This window comes from Dipodomys merriami, unplaced genomic scaffold (assembly GCF_024711535.1).
Source record: "Dipodomys merriami isolate MVZ:Mamm:240054 unplaced genomic scaffold, mDipMer1.0.p SCAF_48, whole genome shotgun sequence".
In the NCBI taxonomy this organism is placed as follows: domain Eukaryota; kingdom Metazoa; phylum Chordata; class Mammalia; order Rodentia; family Heteromyidae; genus Dipodomys; species Dipodomys merriami.
The window spans coordinates 2,880,961-2,898,278 of NW_027206046.1; the positions used below are offsets into that span (position 1 = coordinate 2,880,961).

The window sequence follows — 17,318 nt, forward strand, 5'->3', positions numbered from 1 at the left end:
TGTGGAAGGTGATAAGTGTTTTCTCGGAGTTTGGGCTGCAAATGTCGCGTTCCCCTGAGAAGAGGCTGGATCCAGGAGCCCTGCGCCCCCCCCCCCCCGCCTTTTATCTCCCCATCTATGTCCTCCAACATGGACAGCGAATGGCAGGATCGCTAGTTCCCTGGAAAAGTGCGGGGAAAGGGGGGGGGGGGGCGGTGCTGAAGTTGCTCTTTTATGCCAGGCACTTTTTCTTTCTTTTTCTTCCTGGAGTGAAGTGGTAACTGGTCTGGTAAGTTGCTTGCCGGAGAAGTTGGTGACTTGGCATGATGCCTGGGCATGGAGAGCTTGCTGATTCCCAGACCAGCCTACTCCCCCCACCCCCTCTCATCTTCCAGCTCATTTCTCTTCTGCTACAGCCCTGAGGTTGGCTGCAAGAAAAAGTTCTAGGACCCTTTCCCGCTGAGCTTTGGAAACTCTCAGCTGGGGTTTGCTACTCATTTCTCTCTGTAACAAAGGCCAAAGGACCAACACCCAAAGCATGGGGTTAGGAGCAACCCCACAGCCTAGCCTGTACCCTGGAATCCTAGACCCACAACCTCTGTTCCCCACCAGGCATCAAAGCAGATCTCTGGTGGGTTTGCCAGCCCAAAGCATGCTTCGTTACTATCTCTATTTCTTTAGGACTTACAGCTTCCCTAGTGCCTTCCAGTTTGTTGTTAAACAACCCTAGGCCACAATCTTTATTATTCTTCCTTAAAGTTTCTATTTGTGTACCTGTACTGGTGCTTGAACTCCGAGTCTGAACTCTCTAAGCTTTTAGTTTTTGGTAGTGGGGCTTGAACTCTGGGCCCCGGCGCTGTCCCTCAGCTCTTCAGCTCAAGGCCAGCACTCTTACCATTTGAGCCATAGCATCACTTCTGGTTTTCTGGTGGTTTATTGGAGCTAAAGAGTCTCACAGACTTTCTTGTCCGGGCTGGCTTTGACCGGCGATCCTCAATCCTCAGATCTCAGCCCCCTGAGTAGCTAGCATTACAGACATGAGCTACCAGCGCCCAATTTGTCTCTAAGCTTTTTCACTCATGACTGGAGCTCTACCACTTGAGTTACAGTGCCACTTCCGGCCTTTTGGTGGTTAGTTGAAGAATCTCACACATTTGTCTTTGCCGGCTGGACTTGAGTTGGGATCTTCCTATCTCAGCCTCCAGAGTAGCTAGGATTACAGGTGTGAGTCTACGTGTGGCCTACATGAGGAAGTCTGGACTAAAGCCAGACCCTGGGTTGCCACAGGAGACCAGACCAGCTGCTGTGTTGGAATGAGCTTTGCTTTTGATTCTTTTGGCATTGCAACTAAGACCCTGGAAAAGTCCCCAAACACCTCTGGGATTCAGTTTCCTTATCTGTGAAACAGAGAATGGTGCAAATGATAGTCATCTTTCTTTATGTGTGTGTGTGTGCATGCACACACAGGTGCACTAGTACTAGGGTGTGAACTCAGAGTCTGAGAGCTGCCCCTGGTGCTCTACCACTTGAATCATGGGTCCATGTCCAGCCTGTCCAGTCTTAGCTTTGAATAGTGATCCTCAGATCTCAGTAGGTGGCTAGGATTATAGGCGTGAGCCACCAGCACCGGCCTGGCTGATGATTCTTATTCATATCTCAGAAACCTGGAGATGGAGTGTGGCGACTTGAAGTCTTAAACTTATAGTCTCTGCCTGGGGAACCCCATCTCGACTATGCACCCCCCCCCAATAAACCTCTCCTCCCTTGATGCAGGTCTGGGCCGCGCTGCTGAACTGGCGTTTACTGTGGAACCAAGCGATGATGTTGGGGTCCCTGGGCAGCCCATAGTGCTGGGCTGTAAAGTGGAAGGGACTCCTCCATTGAGAGTCACCTGGAGGAAGAATGGTGCTGAGTTGCCAGACAACTCCCACACCACCCTGCTGGCCAATGGGTCCTTGCTGATCCATCACTTCCGGCTGGAGCGGGGAGCTAGCCCTTCAGACGAGGGCGACTATGAATGTGTGGCACAGAACCGCTTTGGGCTGGTGGTCAGCCGGAAGGCCCGAATCCAGGCTGCAAGTAAGTAGTCATTCCTTGTTTTCCCTTTGTATCAGCAGCTTTAGGTGCACAGTAATGACCCTAGATGGTAGAATTAGATCATGTGCACGTTTCATGGATTGGTAGAATATGAATGGACAAGAATGTAGTCAAACACACTTGTGCTGTTTCCTGTTTCTACCTGCCTATTAAACTGTGGGCATTCCCAGTGCCAGAGACATAATTGACTCATTCTTAGTTCACAGGCTGAACTCCTGGCCTGGGCACTGTCCCTGAGCTTCTTCTGGGCCTAGCACTCTACCACTTGAGCCACAGTTCCATTTCTGTTTATGTGGCACTAAGGAATCGAACCTATGGCTTCATGCATGCTAGGCAAGCACTCTACCACTAAGCCCTTGTCACCAAGCTTTTTACGCTTGAGGCTTGCGCTCCATAACTTTGAGCCACAGCATCACTTCTGGTTTTCTGGTGGTTAATTGGAGATAAGTCTCACAAACTTTCCTCCCGGGTTGGCTTTGAACTATGATCCTCAGATCTCAGCTTCCTGAATAGCTAGAATGATAGTGCCCAACCCATTTCAGAGACTTTTAGAGGGTTATTTCAACTCTCTGCATTGTTTTTTCTTTTTGTACTTGTCCTAGAGTTGAACTCAGGGCCTGGGCACTGTCTCCAAGCTTTTTTTTGCACAAGGTTAGCACTCTACCACTTGAGCCACAGCTCTACTTCTGACTTTTTTGGTGGTTCATTGGAGATTAGACTCCTCATGGACTTTCTTGCCTGGGCTGGCTTTGAACTGTGATCCTCAGATTTCAGCCTTCTTCATAGTTCAGATCATAGGTGTGAATCACCAGTACCTGGCACAAATGTGCTTTTTTTTTTTTTTTAGACTGGGAGAGAAAAGGCCAGGCAATATTTTGGCCCTACCACTGTGCTTTGCTGTTGCTGATAGATCGCCCACAGTTGTGTTGATTTAAAAGGTGGCTGTGCTTTAACAACAATCTTGAAAATCCTGTTATTTAACTTGTACACACTGAGAGAGTGATAAGTAAACCCAACTTATCTGCGCATTGTAAGGAAAACGGCAAGCTGAGAAGCTGTGGGGTTCGTGGGGGGAGAATCTCCGCTCTTGAGAAAGGACACAGATGTTGTCAAGTGAAAATATTCTCCCTCCCATATCTCTCTACTTCAGAGAGTGATCTGTCCCTATAAAAGATGCTTTGGCTTGTGTGTGTGTGTGTGTGTGTGTGTGTGTGTGTGTGTGTGTGTGTGTGTGTGTGTGTGTGTGTGTGTTGGTCATGGGGCTTGAACTCAGGGCCTTGTGTGTGTGTGTGTGTGTGTGTTGGTTGGTTATGGGACTTGAACTCAGGGCCTGGGCACTGTCCCTGAGCCTCTTCATGCTTAAGGCTGGTGCTCTACCACTTGAGCTACAGCACCGCTTTTGGTTTTCTGGTGGTTTATTGGAGATAAGAGCCTGGTGGGACTTTCCTGCCCCAGCTGGCTTTGAACCTTGATGCTCAGATCTCAGCCTCCTGAGTAGCCAGGATTACAGGTGTGAGCCACCAGTGCCCGGCTTTCCCTGACATTCTGGGAAGCAGAAAAGCCAGGGCTTCAGCATCGGTAGCCTGAACCCCACACCACCCTACTTCACTCCCATGGCACGCTGCCTCTCTCCTTGCAAGCCGACAAGTTTCTTTCTGGCTCTGAGGGCATTCGTACCCGTCCCATTGCTCTGAAGGGCTGGTGAGTGATGAATTGTTGGAAGCAGGGGCCCTCTTGCTGGGCTGAAGATGTCTCTTTGTTCTGAGGAAGGCTGATCCAGGCCCCCATATGGAGCTCGCTGGGAGGCAGCCCTGGACTTGGAGATGGAATCACTTCTGGCTCAGACACCCTTGTCCTGACCCTCCCTCCTGGCACTGCAGGGGAGGCTGGTGCAGCCTCGGAGCAGATGGCTGAGTGTGAGGAAGAGACTCGTGGACAGAGGCTGGGGACCAGAGCAGGACTTGAGCCTTCCCAGACTGATGCTTCCTAGCCTTCATGGCCTGCTTCAGTGCTGAGTACTAGCAGCTAGTTAAGCCAGGCACCGGTGGGTGGCTCATGCCTGTAATCCCAGCTACTCAGGAGGATGAGATATGAGGATCGCAGTTCAAGGCCAGCTTGGGCAGGAAAGTCCTTGTGACTCTTACCTCCACTTACCCACCGAAAAGCAGGAAGTAGAGCTGTGGTAGAGTAATGACTGAAAAAGGCTAGAGAGTACCTAGGCTCTGAGTTCAAGCCCCAGGATCAGCACAGAAAACCAAAAAAGAAGCTAGCCAACCTAGGATCCTAGTGGGTAAATCTTCAGGAGCTTAAGAAGGGGTGGGGTGTGGAGAAGAACTCATGGGAAACATTTTTTCTTTCTTTATTTATTTTTTTTTGCCGGTCGTGGGGCTTGAACTCTGGGCCTGGGCGCTGTCCCTCAGCTCTTCAGCTCAAGGCAAGAGCTCTACCACTTGAGCTACAGCGCCACTTCCGGTTTTCTGGTGGTTTATTGGAGATAGGAGTCTCACCGTCTCTCCTGCCTGGGCTGGCTTTGAATGGGGATCCTCAGATCTCAGCCTCCTGAGTAGCTAGGATTACAGGCGTGAGCCACCAGCGCCCGGCTGAGTGCCCGGTGTTCTATAAATGATAATACCTGCAATCTGTTTGCTTTCCTTCCGCTCTAGCAGTGTGAGGAATTCAGCTGTGTGGAGGGTGGGCCTGGCTTGTCCTCTGGGTTTCTGGAGAGAGCTGAGGACTTTGCCTCTAAGCACTGGCAGTCTGAGGTGGCCTTCCCCCCTCCCTCGCCAGGCTGTGGCCCCCTGGGGACATGCTTGGATGCCAAGCAACCACGTGGCTGGATTCCATTCTCTCACTCCATTGGCTGGTGTCCCTAGAAAGCTTGCAGCCTGATTGGCTGCCTGCCTTTCTTCCTTGGGGAAATCACTCCCTGCCCATTTTTGCCTGCTGGCATTACAGATGTGGTATGTGATGTGGGAAGGTGGCTTTCCAAAAGGGATGAGGGGCTTCTAGCGCCCCTCCCCCTCCCACAGCTTCTGCCTGTCCCCCAGGAGTCAATGAGGGAGAGGCCTGCTCAGCCCCATTGGCTGGTAGATGCACAATTTACCCAATACACTCCAGCAGGAAGACACATGTGTACATCCAGATCTCAGGCCCTGTCTGTTGGGCATGTGACCCCCTAGGCCAGAGGGGTTCTCTTTGTATCTCAATGGACTTCAGTGCGATCCTTGTGAGGTGTCAGGGTGAGCTGCAGCTTAGATCTCTCCCCCACGCCCTGTCCCTCAGCTCTTCAGCTCAAGGCTAGCGCTCTACCACTGGAGCCACAGCGCCACTTCCAGTTTTCCGGTGGTTCATTGGCAATAAGAACCTCATGGACTCTCATAACAGGGCTGCCTTCAAACCACGATCCTCAGATCTCAGCCTCCCGAGTAGCTAGGATTACAGGTGTGAGCCACCAGCGCCTCTGGGCTGCTTGTCTTGATCTTTCTCTCCTCCACCTCAGAATTGATGGCTCAAAGGACCAGAACTGTGGGCAGGATCCTGGGGTGATGATTCATCTCTAGAGGACCTAGGCTCGCTCTACCTCACCAGCTGGGCTCAGTCCCCTGTGCACCTGGATCTTGACTCCTTGCCTTTCCTCTCTGCTTAGACAGAGGCTGTAGCCCGTTTGGACCCTGACTGTGGAGGGGGAGGCCCCATTTTCGGAGCCCCAGGCTCCCCCTCACCCCGCCCGCAGGATATGAATGTGGACGGGGAGAGTTTCTGGTTCCCACACCTTGGATGCACTGTCACAGGCAGCCAGCTGGCCCCTTAAACACAATGTGCAAATCTTCTCTGTTCCTGTCCCCGCATTGTCAGTGGCCAGGCGCCTGGGCTGGGAATGTGGGCCGGTGAATAGAAGAGGCATTTGCAGCCTGCAAATGAAACAGGGCCCCCCCTCTTCCCCCCCTTAACCCTCTGCCCCCTCCCCACCCCCAGGGAGAAAGGACTTTTTCACTCCTGGCCTTCTTGTATTGCCTTTCCCTTTGCCTCTTCAGAGTCCCCAAGGGCTGAAGTGTGTGTGTGTGTGTGTGTGTGTGTGTGTGTGTGTGTGTGTGTGAGAGAGAGAGAGAGAGAGAGAGAGAGATATTTGCACAGTAGTTGGAAGGCTGTTCTATAATGCCTTAATCAAAATAGACTGAAAGCTGGACTTTAGTGGCTCACGCCTGTCATATTAGCTACTCAAGAGGCTAAGATCTGAGGATGGAGGTTCGAAGCTTGCCCTGGCAGGAAAGTCCGTGAGATTCTTACCTCCAGTTAACCACCCAAAAGCCAGAAGTAGAGCTGTGGCTCAAGTGGGAGAATGCCAGTTTTAAGCAAAAAACAAAACAAAACAAAACAAAAAACCTGCACCAAACAACTACAACAAAACCCCAAAATCCTAAAGGATAGTGCCCAGGCCTTGAGTTCAAAACAACAACAAAAAATACACTGGGATAGATGGATGCCCAGAATGGAAAACCAGACAGACCAGTGTTGTCTTTTTTTTTTTTTTTGGGTCCGGTCATGGGGCCTGAACTCTGGGCCTGGGCGCTGTCCCTCAGCTCTTCAGCTCAAGGCTAGCGCTCTACCACTTGAGCCACAGCGCCACTTCCGGCTTTTTTCTTTTTGCTTATGTGGTGCTGAGGAATCGAACCCAGGGCCTCGAGCATGCAAGGCAAGCGCTCTACCACTGAGCCACCTTCCCAGCCCACCAGTGTTGTCTTTGTTTAAAGACTGGACTGGATGATTCCACTCAAAATGGCACCCCAAGTTTCTCTGGCTGGAGCCTTGTCACAAGCAAGGAACGCAGAGATCTGTGTGTGTGTGTGTGTGTGTGAGAGAGAGAGAGAGAGAGAGAGAGAGACAGAGACAGAGACAGAGACAGAGAGTATGTTCTGGGGTTTGAACTCAGAGCTTCATAGACTTTTTTGCTCAAGGCTGGTGCTCTACCACTTGAGCCACACCTTCACCTCCAGCTTTTTGGTGGTTAATTGGAATTAAGAGTCTTTTGAACTTTACTGCCAGGTCTAGCTTCAAACTGGGATCCTTAGATCTCAGCCTCCTTAGTAGTTAGGATTACAGGGGTGAGCCACCAGCACGGGGCATTGTATTTGTTTCGGATATAGCCAGACCCCAGTTTCTCCTGCTTGGCCCCGCCCACCTTCTTCCTCCCCAGCTCCTCTCCCTGCTTTCATTGCTCTGTGCTTCATCCTGCCTTTCTTTTGAATCTTCTGGACTCTTCTCTCACCTGCTGGGCTCAGAAATCTGCTGCAGAGAGCAAAAAGATGGGGTTCAAAGAGTATCTTAAAAGAAGGGTCTCTTTTGCAGCCCCCCCTGCCCCTACCCTCACACACGGCAGGAGGCAGACAGTCATTGAAGGAGAGGAATCTGAGAACCTGGCCCCTGGCTATGGTCTGTCTCAGAGCTGGACACTGACACTGACCATGGGTGGGTGGTGGGCAGCCCTGGGCCACTCTCTGGAATGCTGGTGTTGGGTTGCAAGGAGATGCTAGCGGTGATAATGGACAGGAACTGGACTTTCTGGTCTGGCTGCTGCCCCAAGGCCACTGGAATGTGAGGGGGGGGACAGCGATCAACAGGCCCTTGGGGACTTGGGGTGGGCAGATGGAGACCAGACCCCCTAAAATGAAGAGGAGGGGTAGACCACCATGAGAGGAAAGCATGCTGTATGTAGCCTTTTTCCCTGAGCTGCAACAAAAGAATCCTTCAATTCCCAGCCTGAGATGGGCTGATATATCACCCCAGCCTGCAGGTAGGGGTCTGGGCAAACTTAGGAGCTCAGGTAGCCCAACCTTCTCATTTTACACACTTTCAAACTGAGCCCCAAAGGTCATGACCTGCCCAAGGACCTATGGGCCCTCCAGCCTGGGCAGTAAGGGAGCCCTTCTGGTTTGTCTGGCCTTCCCCAGCGCCTCCCTGTGGTTCAAGAAGAGGAGGAGAGGGGCTGGGAATGTGGCTTTAGTGAGTGCTTGCCTTGCATGCGTGAAGCCCTGGGTTTGATTCCTCAGCACCACATAAGCAGAAAAAGCCAGAAGTGGCGCTGTGGCTCAAGTGGTAGAGCGTTAGCCTTGAGCTGAAGAGCTGAGGGACAGCGCCCAGGCCAAGAGTTCAGACCCCACAACTAGCAAAAAAGAAGAAGAAGAAGAAGAGAAGGCTTTCCTCAGGTCCTGGGCTCTGTCTCTTAGCTTTTCTTTCTTTCTTTCTTTTTCTCAAGGCTGGTGCTCTACTACTTGAGCCACAGCTCTGCTTCTGGCTTTTTGATGCTTCATTGGACATCAGAATCTCCAAGGGCCATTCCTGCCCTGGGCTGGCTTTGAACCTTGTTCTTCAGATCTCAGCATCTCCCGAGTAGCTGGGGTTACAGGTGTGAGCCACAGGAACCCTGAGGAAAGAGAGATTTAAACCCAAACCTGCCTGATCTGATCCAGTGTTCACAGTACTATTTTCAGAAGGGGTTAAAACAAAATCCTCTTTGGGCTGGGAAGGTGGCTCAGTGGTAGAGTGCTTGCCTTGCATGCCTGAGGCCCTGGGTTCGATTCCTCAGCACCACATAAGAAGAAAAAAAAAGCTGGAAGTGGCGTTGTGGCTCAAGTGGTAGAGCGCTAGCCTTGAGCTGAAGAGCTGAGGGACAGCGCCCAGGCCCAGAGTTCAGGCCCCATGACCGGACCCCCCAAAAAAAATCCCTTGAGAACAGATCCTTGGGGGTAGGGTAGGATGGATGGATAGAGGATGGTGGAGAGTAGAGAATAGCTTCGAACCCTGGTCAACGTGGCATCTGATTCTGGGCAGGTGAGGTAGGGGCACTCTCCTACCCTCCCCCGTCATTACAGATGGCCCTGGCAGAGCAAGTTCTGGTCCTTTCTACCTGTAGGCACAGACCACTTAGCTCAAGTGAAAGAAGTTGGGAGGTGGCTGGGGCTATTGGAAGTAGAGGTTCCCCTCCCCCCCCTAGGGTCCCCCAGCTCCCCCCCCATTCTTGTTTCCCTGCATAATGATGCTGATTGCTCCACATCTGTCATAATTACTCTTTGTTTGAAAATTCAGAACAAATCGCAGGAGAGGATCTGGCAAGACTCAGAAGGCTCCTTCTCTCCAGGGGTCCAGGCAGGAGGAGGGGAGGTGTGTGTGTAAGGAGGGGGGGAGCCATAATCAGCCTGGAGGAGCAGAAGCTACTGATTGTCCTTGTCCTGTCCCCTGGCTGGGGCCATAGCCACAGTCCCTAGGGTCCAGCGGCCTAAGACCTTAGGAGTTCAGTGCTTCCCCTCCCCCCTCGTCTCTGCCTGCCTAAAGGCTGGGAGATAGATGATCCTTCTTCACCCCAACCTGAGGAAGGGTCTGTGGTGGGTCCCCTGCCCTCCTGGCCCCACTGAACAATGGGTTGGGAACAGCCTGCTTGGAAACAAAGCAGCCGGGCTGGGAAGGGGGAGGCTGTGTCTAGTAAGGACTGGGGCTCCAGAATGGGTGGGATCTCTGGAATAAGGGGACTGTGACTTCTTGGGAGCATGCGCACAGAGCCATACCTTCTTAGAGACAGCCAGCACACAGCTGCTCCTAGTTCCTGTCCTGCTTCTACCTTAAAGCTCTTGGATTTTGGAGGTTCCAAATTCTGGGGTATGTGACCTCCTTATAAAGGCTGCTCCCAGCCGGGCACTAGTGGCTCACGCCTGTAGTCCCAGTTACTCAGGAGGCTGAGATCTGAGGATCACGGTTCAAAGCCAGCCCGGATAGAAAAGTCTGTGAGAAGGCTGGGAATGTGGCTTAGTGGTAGAGTGCTTGCCTTGCATGCATGAAGCCCTGAGTTCGATTCCTCCGTACCACATATACAGAAAAAGCTGGAAGTGGCACTGTGGATCAAGTGGTAGAGTGCTAGCCTTGCGCAAAAGAAGCTCAGGGACAGTGCCCAGGACCTGAGTTCAAGCTCAGGACTGGCAAAAACAAAACAAAAAAAAAACCTGTGAGATTCCAATTAACCACCCCCAAACCAGAAGTGGGCTGTGGCTCAAAATGGAATGCACCTTTACCCTGCTGTCCCCTCTCTCTCAGTTTGCATTTCTCATCACTGCCCTGGAAACTGAGGCCCAGAGAGAAAAAACACTGTGTCCCAAGTCCTGAATACATGGTAAAGTGATATGATGGTCTAGTTGCTCCTCCTTTCTTTCTTTCCTTTCTTCTTTTTCTTTTTCCTCCTCCTCCTCCTCCTCCTCCTCCTCCTCCTCCTCCTCTTCTTCCTCCTTCTCCTCCTCTTCTTCCTCCTCCTTCTTTGTGTTGTTGAGCCAGTCCTGAGGCTTGAACTGAGGGCCTGAGCACTGTCCCTGAGCAGATTTTGCTCAAGACTAGCATTCTACCACTTGAGCCACAGCTCAATTTCCAGCTTTTTGGTAGTGTACTAGAGTTAAGAGTCTCATGAGCTTTTCTGCCCAGGCTGGCTTTGAACCATGATCCTCAGATCTCAGCCTCCTTGAGTAGCTAGGATTATAAGCATGAGACACCAGTGCCCAACTCTAGCTACTCTTTATAATGTCAAATTTCTAATTGGTTGAATGGGATTTGGGGTCTAATTTCACAGCCAGAACTAAGTAAGATCTTAGAAAACAGAAACATAGTGGTGTACAATATTTCCAGATCTTTTTCTGCCATCCTCAAACATGGTTTAATAACTGTTATTTTTTTTACTCATACATCTCACTTACTATATTTCCATTAAAAAAATCTCTTCATAGCTGGATACTGGTGTCTATAATTTTAAATTACTCAGGAGGCTGAGATCTGAGAATCACAATTCAAAGCCAGACTAGGGAAGAAAAGATTGTGAGAGTCTAGGCTCCAATGAACCAGCCCAAAGCCAGAAATAAACCTGAAGCTCAAGTGATAGAGTATCAAGGACAGCAAAAACAAAAAGCAAAGGGACAGCATTCAGGCACTGAGTTCAAGCCCTGAGTTCAAGCCCCAGTGCTGGTACACATACATATTAAAAAAAGAAATCGCCTTCACCTTAATTGTTTAAGATCTCTTAAAACTGCATTTGAGTTCTCTAGCCCCTTGGAAAAACCTTGGCTAATCTCCTGTCTCTTGCATATTGCATTGGGATGCTGTTGTATCATTATTCAGGTCACCAATCGTGACAATATGCATAAGGAGGCTGGATGGAGCCTTTTTCTTATTCCTGCTTCCTTCATCTGTTTCCAACTTTGTTCATAAATCAGTCATTTCCCCATCAAACCGTGAAAAAGCCAAGATCATTACAAGCAAGCTGCTTTGATGTTTATGGGATCAAGGCTTTGCTCAAATAAAAGTTGCTTAGAGGTTTGTTTTTATTTTCGAAACAGGATCTCACTCTGTACCCCAAGCTGACCGCCAACTCTCTAAGTAACCTTCATCTGGCCTCAGCCTCCTGAGCGCCGAGATTATAGGTGTGCATCGCTGCACCCAGTATGACACTGCTTTTATCGCAATTTAAGAAAGATCCATTGGACTGTATATCCAGCTTTGTTCTCTGGGGTCTAGGAGATCAGGACAAGTCCTGGGCCAGGAAATATATAAATATAAATATATTTGGCAAACTCCTGGAGCTCTGTCTGACCTGCTGCCCAGCGCTTACCTTCTAAAGCTCAGCAGCCCAAGTGAAACCAGTAAGATCTTTTCCTTTCCTTTCCTTTCCTTTCCTTTCCTTTCTCTTTCTTTTTCTTCTCTCTTTTTTTTTTTTTTTTTTTTTTGTCGGTTATGGGGCTTGAACTTGGGGCCTGGGTGCTATCCCTGAGCTCTTTTGCTCAAGGCTAGCACTCTACCACTTAAAGTATTCCTGGTGGTTAACTGGAGATAAGAATCTCGTAGACTTTCCTGCCTAGGCTGGCTTTGAACTGCGATCCTTAGCTCTCAGCCTCCTGAGCAGCTAGGATTACAGAAGTGAGCCACAAGTGCCCAGAAGCTAGTAAGATCTAACTATAGGGTTTCTAGGAGCAGGTCTACCAAAGCCAAGATTAGCAAGCACCCACGTCCCTGGCAGGAGCTCAGAGTGGTTATGGCTAGCTGTTCTCAACTCAAAGAAGATGAAAGGGTTTCATGTTTTCGTATGTGGTCTTAACTGGCATCCTCCATCCCCTACTCTGTGTGTGTGCATATGTGCGTGTGTGCGTGTGTGCGTGTGTGTGTGTGTGTGTGTGTGTGTGTGTGTGTGTGTGTGTGTGTGTACACATACTCCTGCGTACTGGTACTGGGGCTTGAACTCAGAGCCAAGTTACTCTCCTTTAACGTTTTCCACTCAAGCCTGGTGTTCACCATTTGAGTCACACCTCCACATCTGGACTTTTGCTGGTCAATTGGAAATCAGAATCTGTCTCTCCCTTTGTCTGTGCAGGCTGCCTTTGAACCTAGATCCTCAGATCTCAGCCTCCTGAGCAGCTAAGATTATTGGCATAAGCCACCAAGCACCAGGCCCCTTTGACTTTTTTTTGTCGGTCATGGGAGTTGAACTCTGGGCTTGGGCACTGTCCCTTAGCTCTTTAGCTCAAGGCTAGTGCTCTACCACTTGAGCCACAGTGCCTCTTCTGGTTTTTTCTGCTTATGTGGTGCTGAGGAATTGAACCCAGGGCCTCATGCTTGCAAGGCAAGCACTCTACCACTAAGCCACTCCTCCCCCCTCTGGCTTTTTGAGTAGTGAACCATTTTCCAAAGTATAAGGTATCCAAAGATTAGATCTCCAGGCACTGTTGCTGAAGTGTGGTCTGACCACAAAGGCACAGATATCGCAATATTGAGTGACAATTCTATTTGGCATTTGGGTTCCAGCGATCTTAGTCATCTTGTAAAATGAAACCACTTGCCTGTAAGACATTAGAATGGTCTTTGATCTGCAACTAACTAGCTGTTGTTTCCTTGAATAAATCCTTTTTCTCTCCAGAAAAGCTGACATTAAGCATCATTCCTTGGAGTCCCTAGGTCCTGGAAAGGGGAGGCTGGAGGTGGAAGAAAGAGGGAGGTCAGATTGGCTGGGTGCCGGGCCTCTAGCCTGTACCCCATGCACGCACAGCAATTCTGCTTTTAGCTCTTTGTTTTGTTCTGGAGTTCTCTAAACTGGCTAACGAGGCAGATTGTGCATTGCACAGTAGTTTGCAGCAGCAGCAGGTGTTAGAAAGTCAAGCAGCTTAAGGTCCTCAAGACTTAGGTGGAAGAAATATGACTATGATGAAGATTTGGTTAGGAGAGTTATTAAGAAAAACATAATGATCACATCTGGGGTTCTGAGCAGGGTTAAATTAAACTCGGATTCTAGATTGGGTTGAGGCTTATACTTAAAATTCTGAAAGCAGGCTTTTCATGGAGCACTGTTAATAGCTAGTGATTGGTAATACTGAACAAGGTCCAGCAGGGCCAGCAACTACTGGACAGTTGCTTCAGAATAGAGCAGAATGGAACAGAATGCTGTTCCTTTTCATTATTGTTATCATTAAGGGTTACCATTTCACAATTCAGGTAATACATATATTTCTCTTTTGGACAATATCACCCCTTTCTTCATTTTCCTCCAGTTCCCTCCTCCTGTCCCTGAATAGTTCATTTTCCACAGTCTTTTTTTTTTTTTTTAGCTCAGTACTAGGGCTTGAACCTGGGGCCTGTATGCTGTCCCTTAGCTTTTTTTGGTCCAAGGTTGGTGCTTTACCACTTGAGCTACGGCTCTACTTCTGGCTTTTTGTTAGTTAATTGAAAATGAAAGGCTCCTAGACTTTCCTGCCCAAGCTGGCTTTGAATGGCAATCCTCAAACCTCAGCCTCCTGTGTAGCTAGAACTCTAGGCAAGAGCACTGGTGTTTGGTAGTATTTGATCTTTTATCTTTTGACAAACCTGAAAGGACATGGGCCATGCTTATAACATAGACATAATCCAAGGCCTGTAAGGAGGCACTCAGAGGTGCAAGCTTCTAACAAAACAGGATATACAGAAGAGAGGAATAATAAAGCAGGTTAGTACTCAAATGAGCAAAGCTCAAAACCTCTGTCCTGATCCTATCTGATTCCTACCTAAGTACTCCAAGGAACAGAACAGAAAGACATACTATTTCCTGATCTTTGGGTCATCTTTGGAAACTCTTCCCCATTCTCCAGAGAAACTTGCTGGAGTTGGTAGTTGGGAGGAAAAAAGCCAGGCACTGGAGACGCACCCTTGTAATCCTAGCTACTTGGGAGGTTGAGATCTGAGGGTCTTGGTTCAAAGCCAGCCTGGGACAGGAAAGTCTATGAGACTCTTATCTCCAATTAACCACCAAAAAGCCAGCTGTGGCTCAAGTGGAAAAGTGCTAGCATTGAATATAAAAAGCTAAGGGACAATGCCAGGGACAATGCCAGGCTCTGAGTTCATGCCCCAGGAGTAGCACAAGTGGAGGGGGGGGAGAAAAGGGGGAGAAGGTGGTAGTGGTGGTGAAGAGCTGATGTAACTATCAGAACCAGTACAATGTTCAGCTTCCCAGCCCCCATCATGGTTTTCTTTAGCTCTGATTGCCTAGCTGAGCTACCTCCATATAGGTAAGAAATGTCTGGCTCAGTTTCACTGCACCCCTCCTTTGGAACCCCTGGGATCAAAACTGCTTCCTGAAGCTCCTGTTCCCATAGCTGTAATCCCATCAGGAGGCTGCGATCTGAGGATCCCAGTTCAAAGCCAGCCCAAGCAGTCCATTTATCTCCAACTAACTAGCACAAAGCCAGAGGGAGAGGTGTGGCTGAAATGGTAGAGTAACAGCCTTGAGTGGAAAAGCTAACCAGGAACTGGGAGGCCCTGAGTTCAAGCCCCAATATCTACAGTAGGTTTTCTTTTTTTGGGGGGAGGGGTCAGTCGTGGGGCCTGAATTCTGGGCCTGGGCACTGTCCCTCAGCTCTTCAGCTCAAGGCTAGCGCTCTACCACCTGAGCCACAGCACCACTTCTGGCTTTTTTTCTTTTTGCTTATGTGGTGCTGAGGAATCGAACCCAGGGCTTCATGCATGCAAGGCAAGTGCTCTACCACTGAGCCACCTTCCCCGCCCTACAGTAGGTTTTCTGGATCTGCATTTTCTTTGCCCTTCTTTTCTGAGCCTTTTCTGTCTTCTTCCAACTTCTCCAGGCTTTCAACCAATGGCCCCCTGGGGATACCAAGGTGGTGAGGTCCCCTCTTGCTCCCCATCATCGGTTTTTTTTGAGGTGTGGGGGGGAGTTGTTCATGGGGCTTGAACTCTGGGCCTGGGCGCTGTCCCTGAGCTCTTCAACTCAAGACTAGTGTTCTACCACTTGAGCCACAGCGCCACTTCTGTTTATGAATCGAGGAATCGAACCCAGGGCCTCATGCACGCGAGGCAAGCACTCAACCACTGAGCCACCTTCCCAGCCTCATCCCTGATCGATTTTTGTGTTGACAAACATCAAAGGAGGCTCTTGAAGGCCTGTGGTTTTGTTTGTTCCTTTGCTTATTGGCCCAGTAGGAGGGTCCAAGTGTGCGTGGAGCCCCGGGGGGAGCAGTAGGTGGCTGCCCAGGTCTCTCCCACAGTGCTTCCTCAGTTTCCCCAAATGTCCTGGACCACGGGATTCCCCCACCCACCAGACCCAGCTGGGGGAAACTGAGCTGCCTGATTGTGTGTGTGTGTGTGTGTGTGTGAGTGGGTTAGGGAACTGGGAGGTGGCGGGGAAATGGTGCCTCGCTCGCCCCCAGCGACATCAAACCCTCGTTTGGCGCGCGAGGACAATGGCTGTCTTATTTTCTCCATTCGCCGCGCACAATGCCGGATTCTCTCATTCACCCGCGGTGGTGCGAGCGAGGTAATTAGCCCGCGCCATTCAGCGCGGACACTATGGCTATGCGGGGGGATTAGCCGCGGGGCGGGGCCTGCAGCTGCGGCCACTTCAAAGGGGCCCCGCGCGCACCCGGCCGGGCGCTGGGAACCGGCGCTGCGCCCTGCGCCCTGCGCCCCGGCCCCGATGGCGCGGGGAAGGGAGGGGGGGTCCCGGAGGCCTCTCCCCCCACTTTCATCAGGACCTCAAGTGCTTTTCTCCTTTTTTGAGTCCTGGGAGTCAAAGGGCACGCAGGGGGGAGGGGAGGGGAGGGGCCGCCGGACACAAAGCGCTGACCTCCGCCGAGCCCAGCAGATGGTCCCACTTACTCAGTGCGCACGGCTCTCAGGGCCCCAGGCTCGGGCCCTGACCCCGTCTGCCCACCCCCAGATGCCTCAACTGAGAGATCCCCCTCCCCCTCCCCGGCTTTCTCCATCCTCTCCCCCCCCCCCTTCCCCTGGCCTCCCATCCCCACCATCCCCCTCTTGGAATCCGACTGCTCCAATCTGCCAAGCCTCCAGCTAGACTTGTAGGGGGACCGGGCTGAGAATCTGCCATCCCTGTGGGGATTCTTAACCCGAGGACTCCCGGTGACTCAGGCCTGTCATGCTAGCTACCTCCCAGGAGGCTCAGATCTGAAGATCGTGGTTCAAAGCCAACCTGGGCAGGAAAGTCTTTGAGAGTCTTATCTCCAATGAACTACCAAAAAGCCGAATGTTAGAGCTGTGGCTCAAGTGGTAGAGAGCCATCCTTGAGCAGAAAAGCTCAGGGACAGTGCCTAGGCCTGGAGCACACTATCCCACTCACTACTTAAAGCCAGATTCCTGGATTTAGATGCAGAGACTAAGGTAGAGAATTAGTTGGTTGGTTGAGGAGGAGGGAGGGACAAGGCATTGTCTAAACCTGGGAATCTGAGTGGAAGATGATTTGGGATTGGTTCCCCCCCCCCCCCCCCAGGGCCGTGTGACCCTTCAAGTCAGTGTCCAGGCAAGTTCTTGGCTCTGGAAGCAGAAAGGTAAAATTACCCTTCAAGGACTCAAAGGCTGCAGGTATGTGAGCAGCAGACTCTTAATAAGACAGTCTGAAAAGGGCTAGAGAGCGTTGCTACAGGCAATGCACAGTTAGGAGTTCTGCTTTCTTTGGGGGCTGTGGAGGAAAGCAAGTGCTTATAGAGAGAATCCAGCAAAAAGTTCTGGGCAGACAGGTAGCAAAGGCAAAGGGACAACTTCATGCCTGCAGTGCTAGTTACTTAGGAGGCTGAGATGCACAGGATGGAGATTTGAAGCCAGGAGATTTTGTGGCTGAGATGTAGAGGATAGAGGTTTGAGTCCCAGGACTCCATTTCCAATGAACTAGCAAAAAGCTGGGCTGGAGGCTTGGCTCAAGTGGTAGAGCACCAGCTGAACAAGCAAGC

General features: G+C 50.6%; 1 protein-coding gene across 1 annotated transcript in view; it reads left to right on the forward strand.

Annotated features, from left to right (window-relative positions):
• Igdcc3 (immunoglobulin superfamily DCC subclass member 3) overlaps nt 1-17,318 on the forward strand; it is a 40,371-nt gene that overhangs the window by 836 nt on the left and 22,217 nt on the right. Inside the window, exon 2 of the mRNA XM_069995441.1 lies at nt 1,753-2,058. Within this exon, the coding sequence (XP_069851542.1) occupies nt 1,753-2,058 (306 nt within the window). The remainder of the gene's footprint in view (nt 1-1,752; nt 2,059-17,318) is intronic.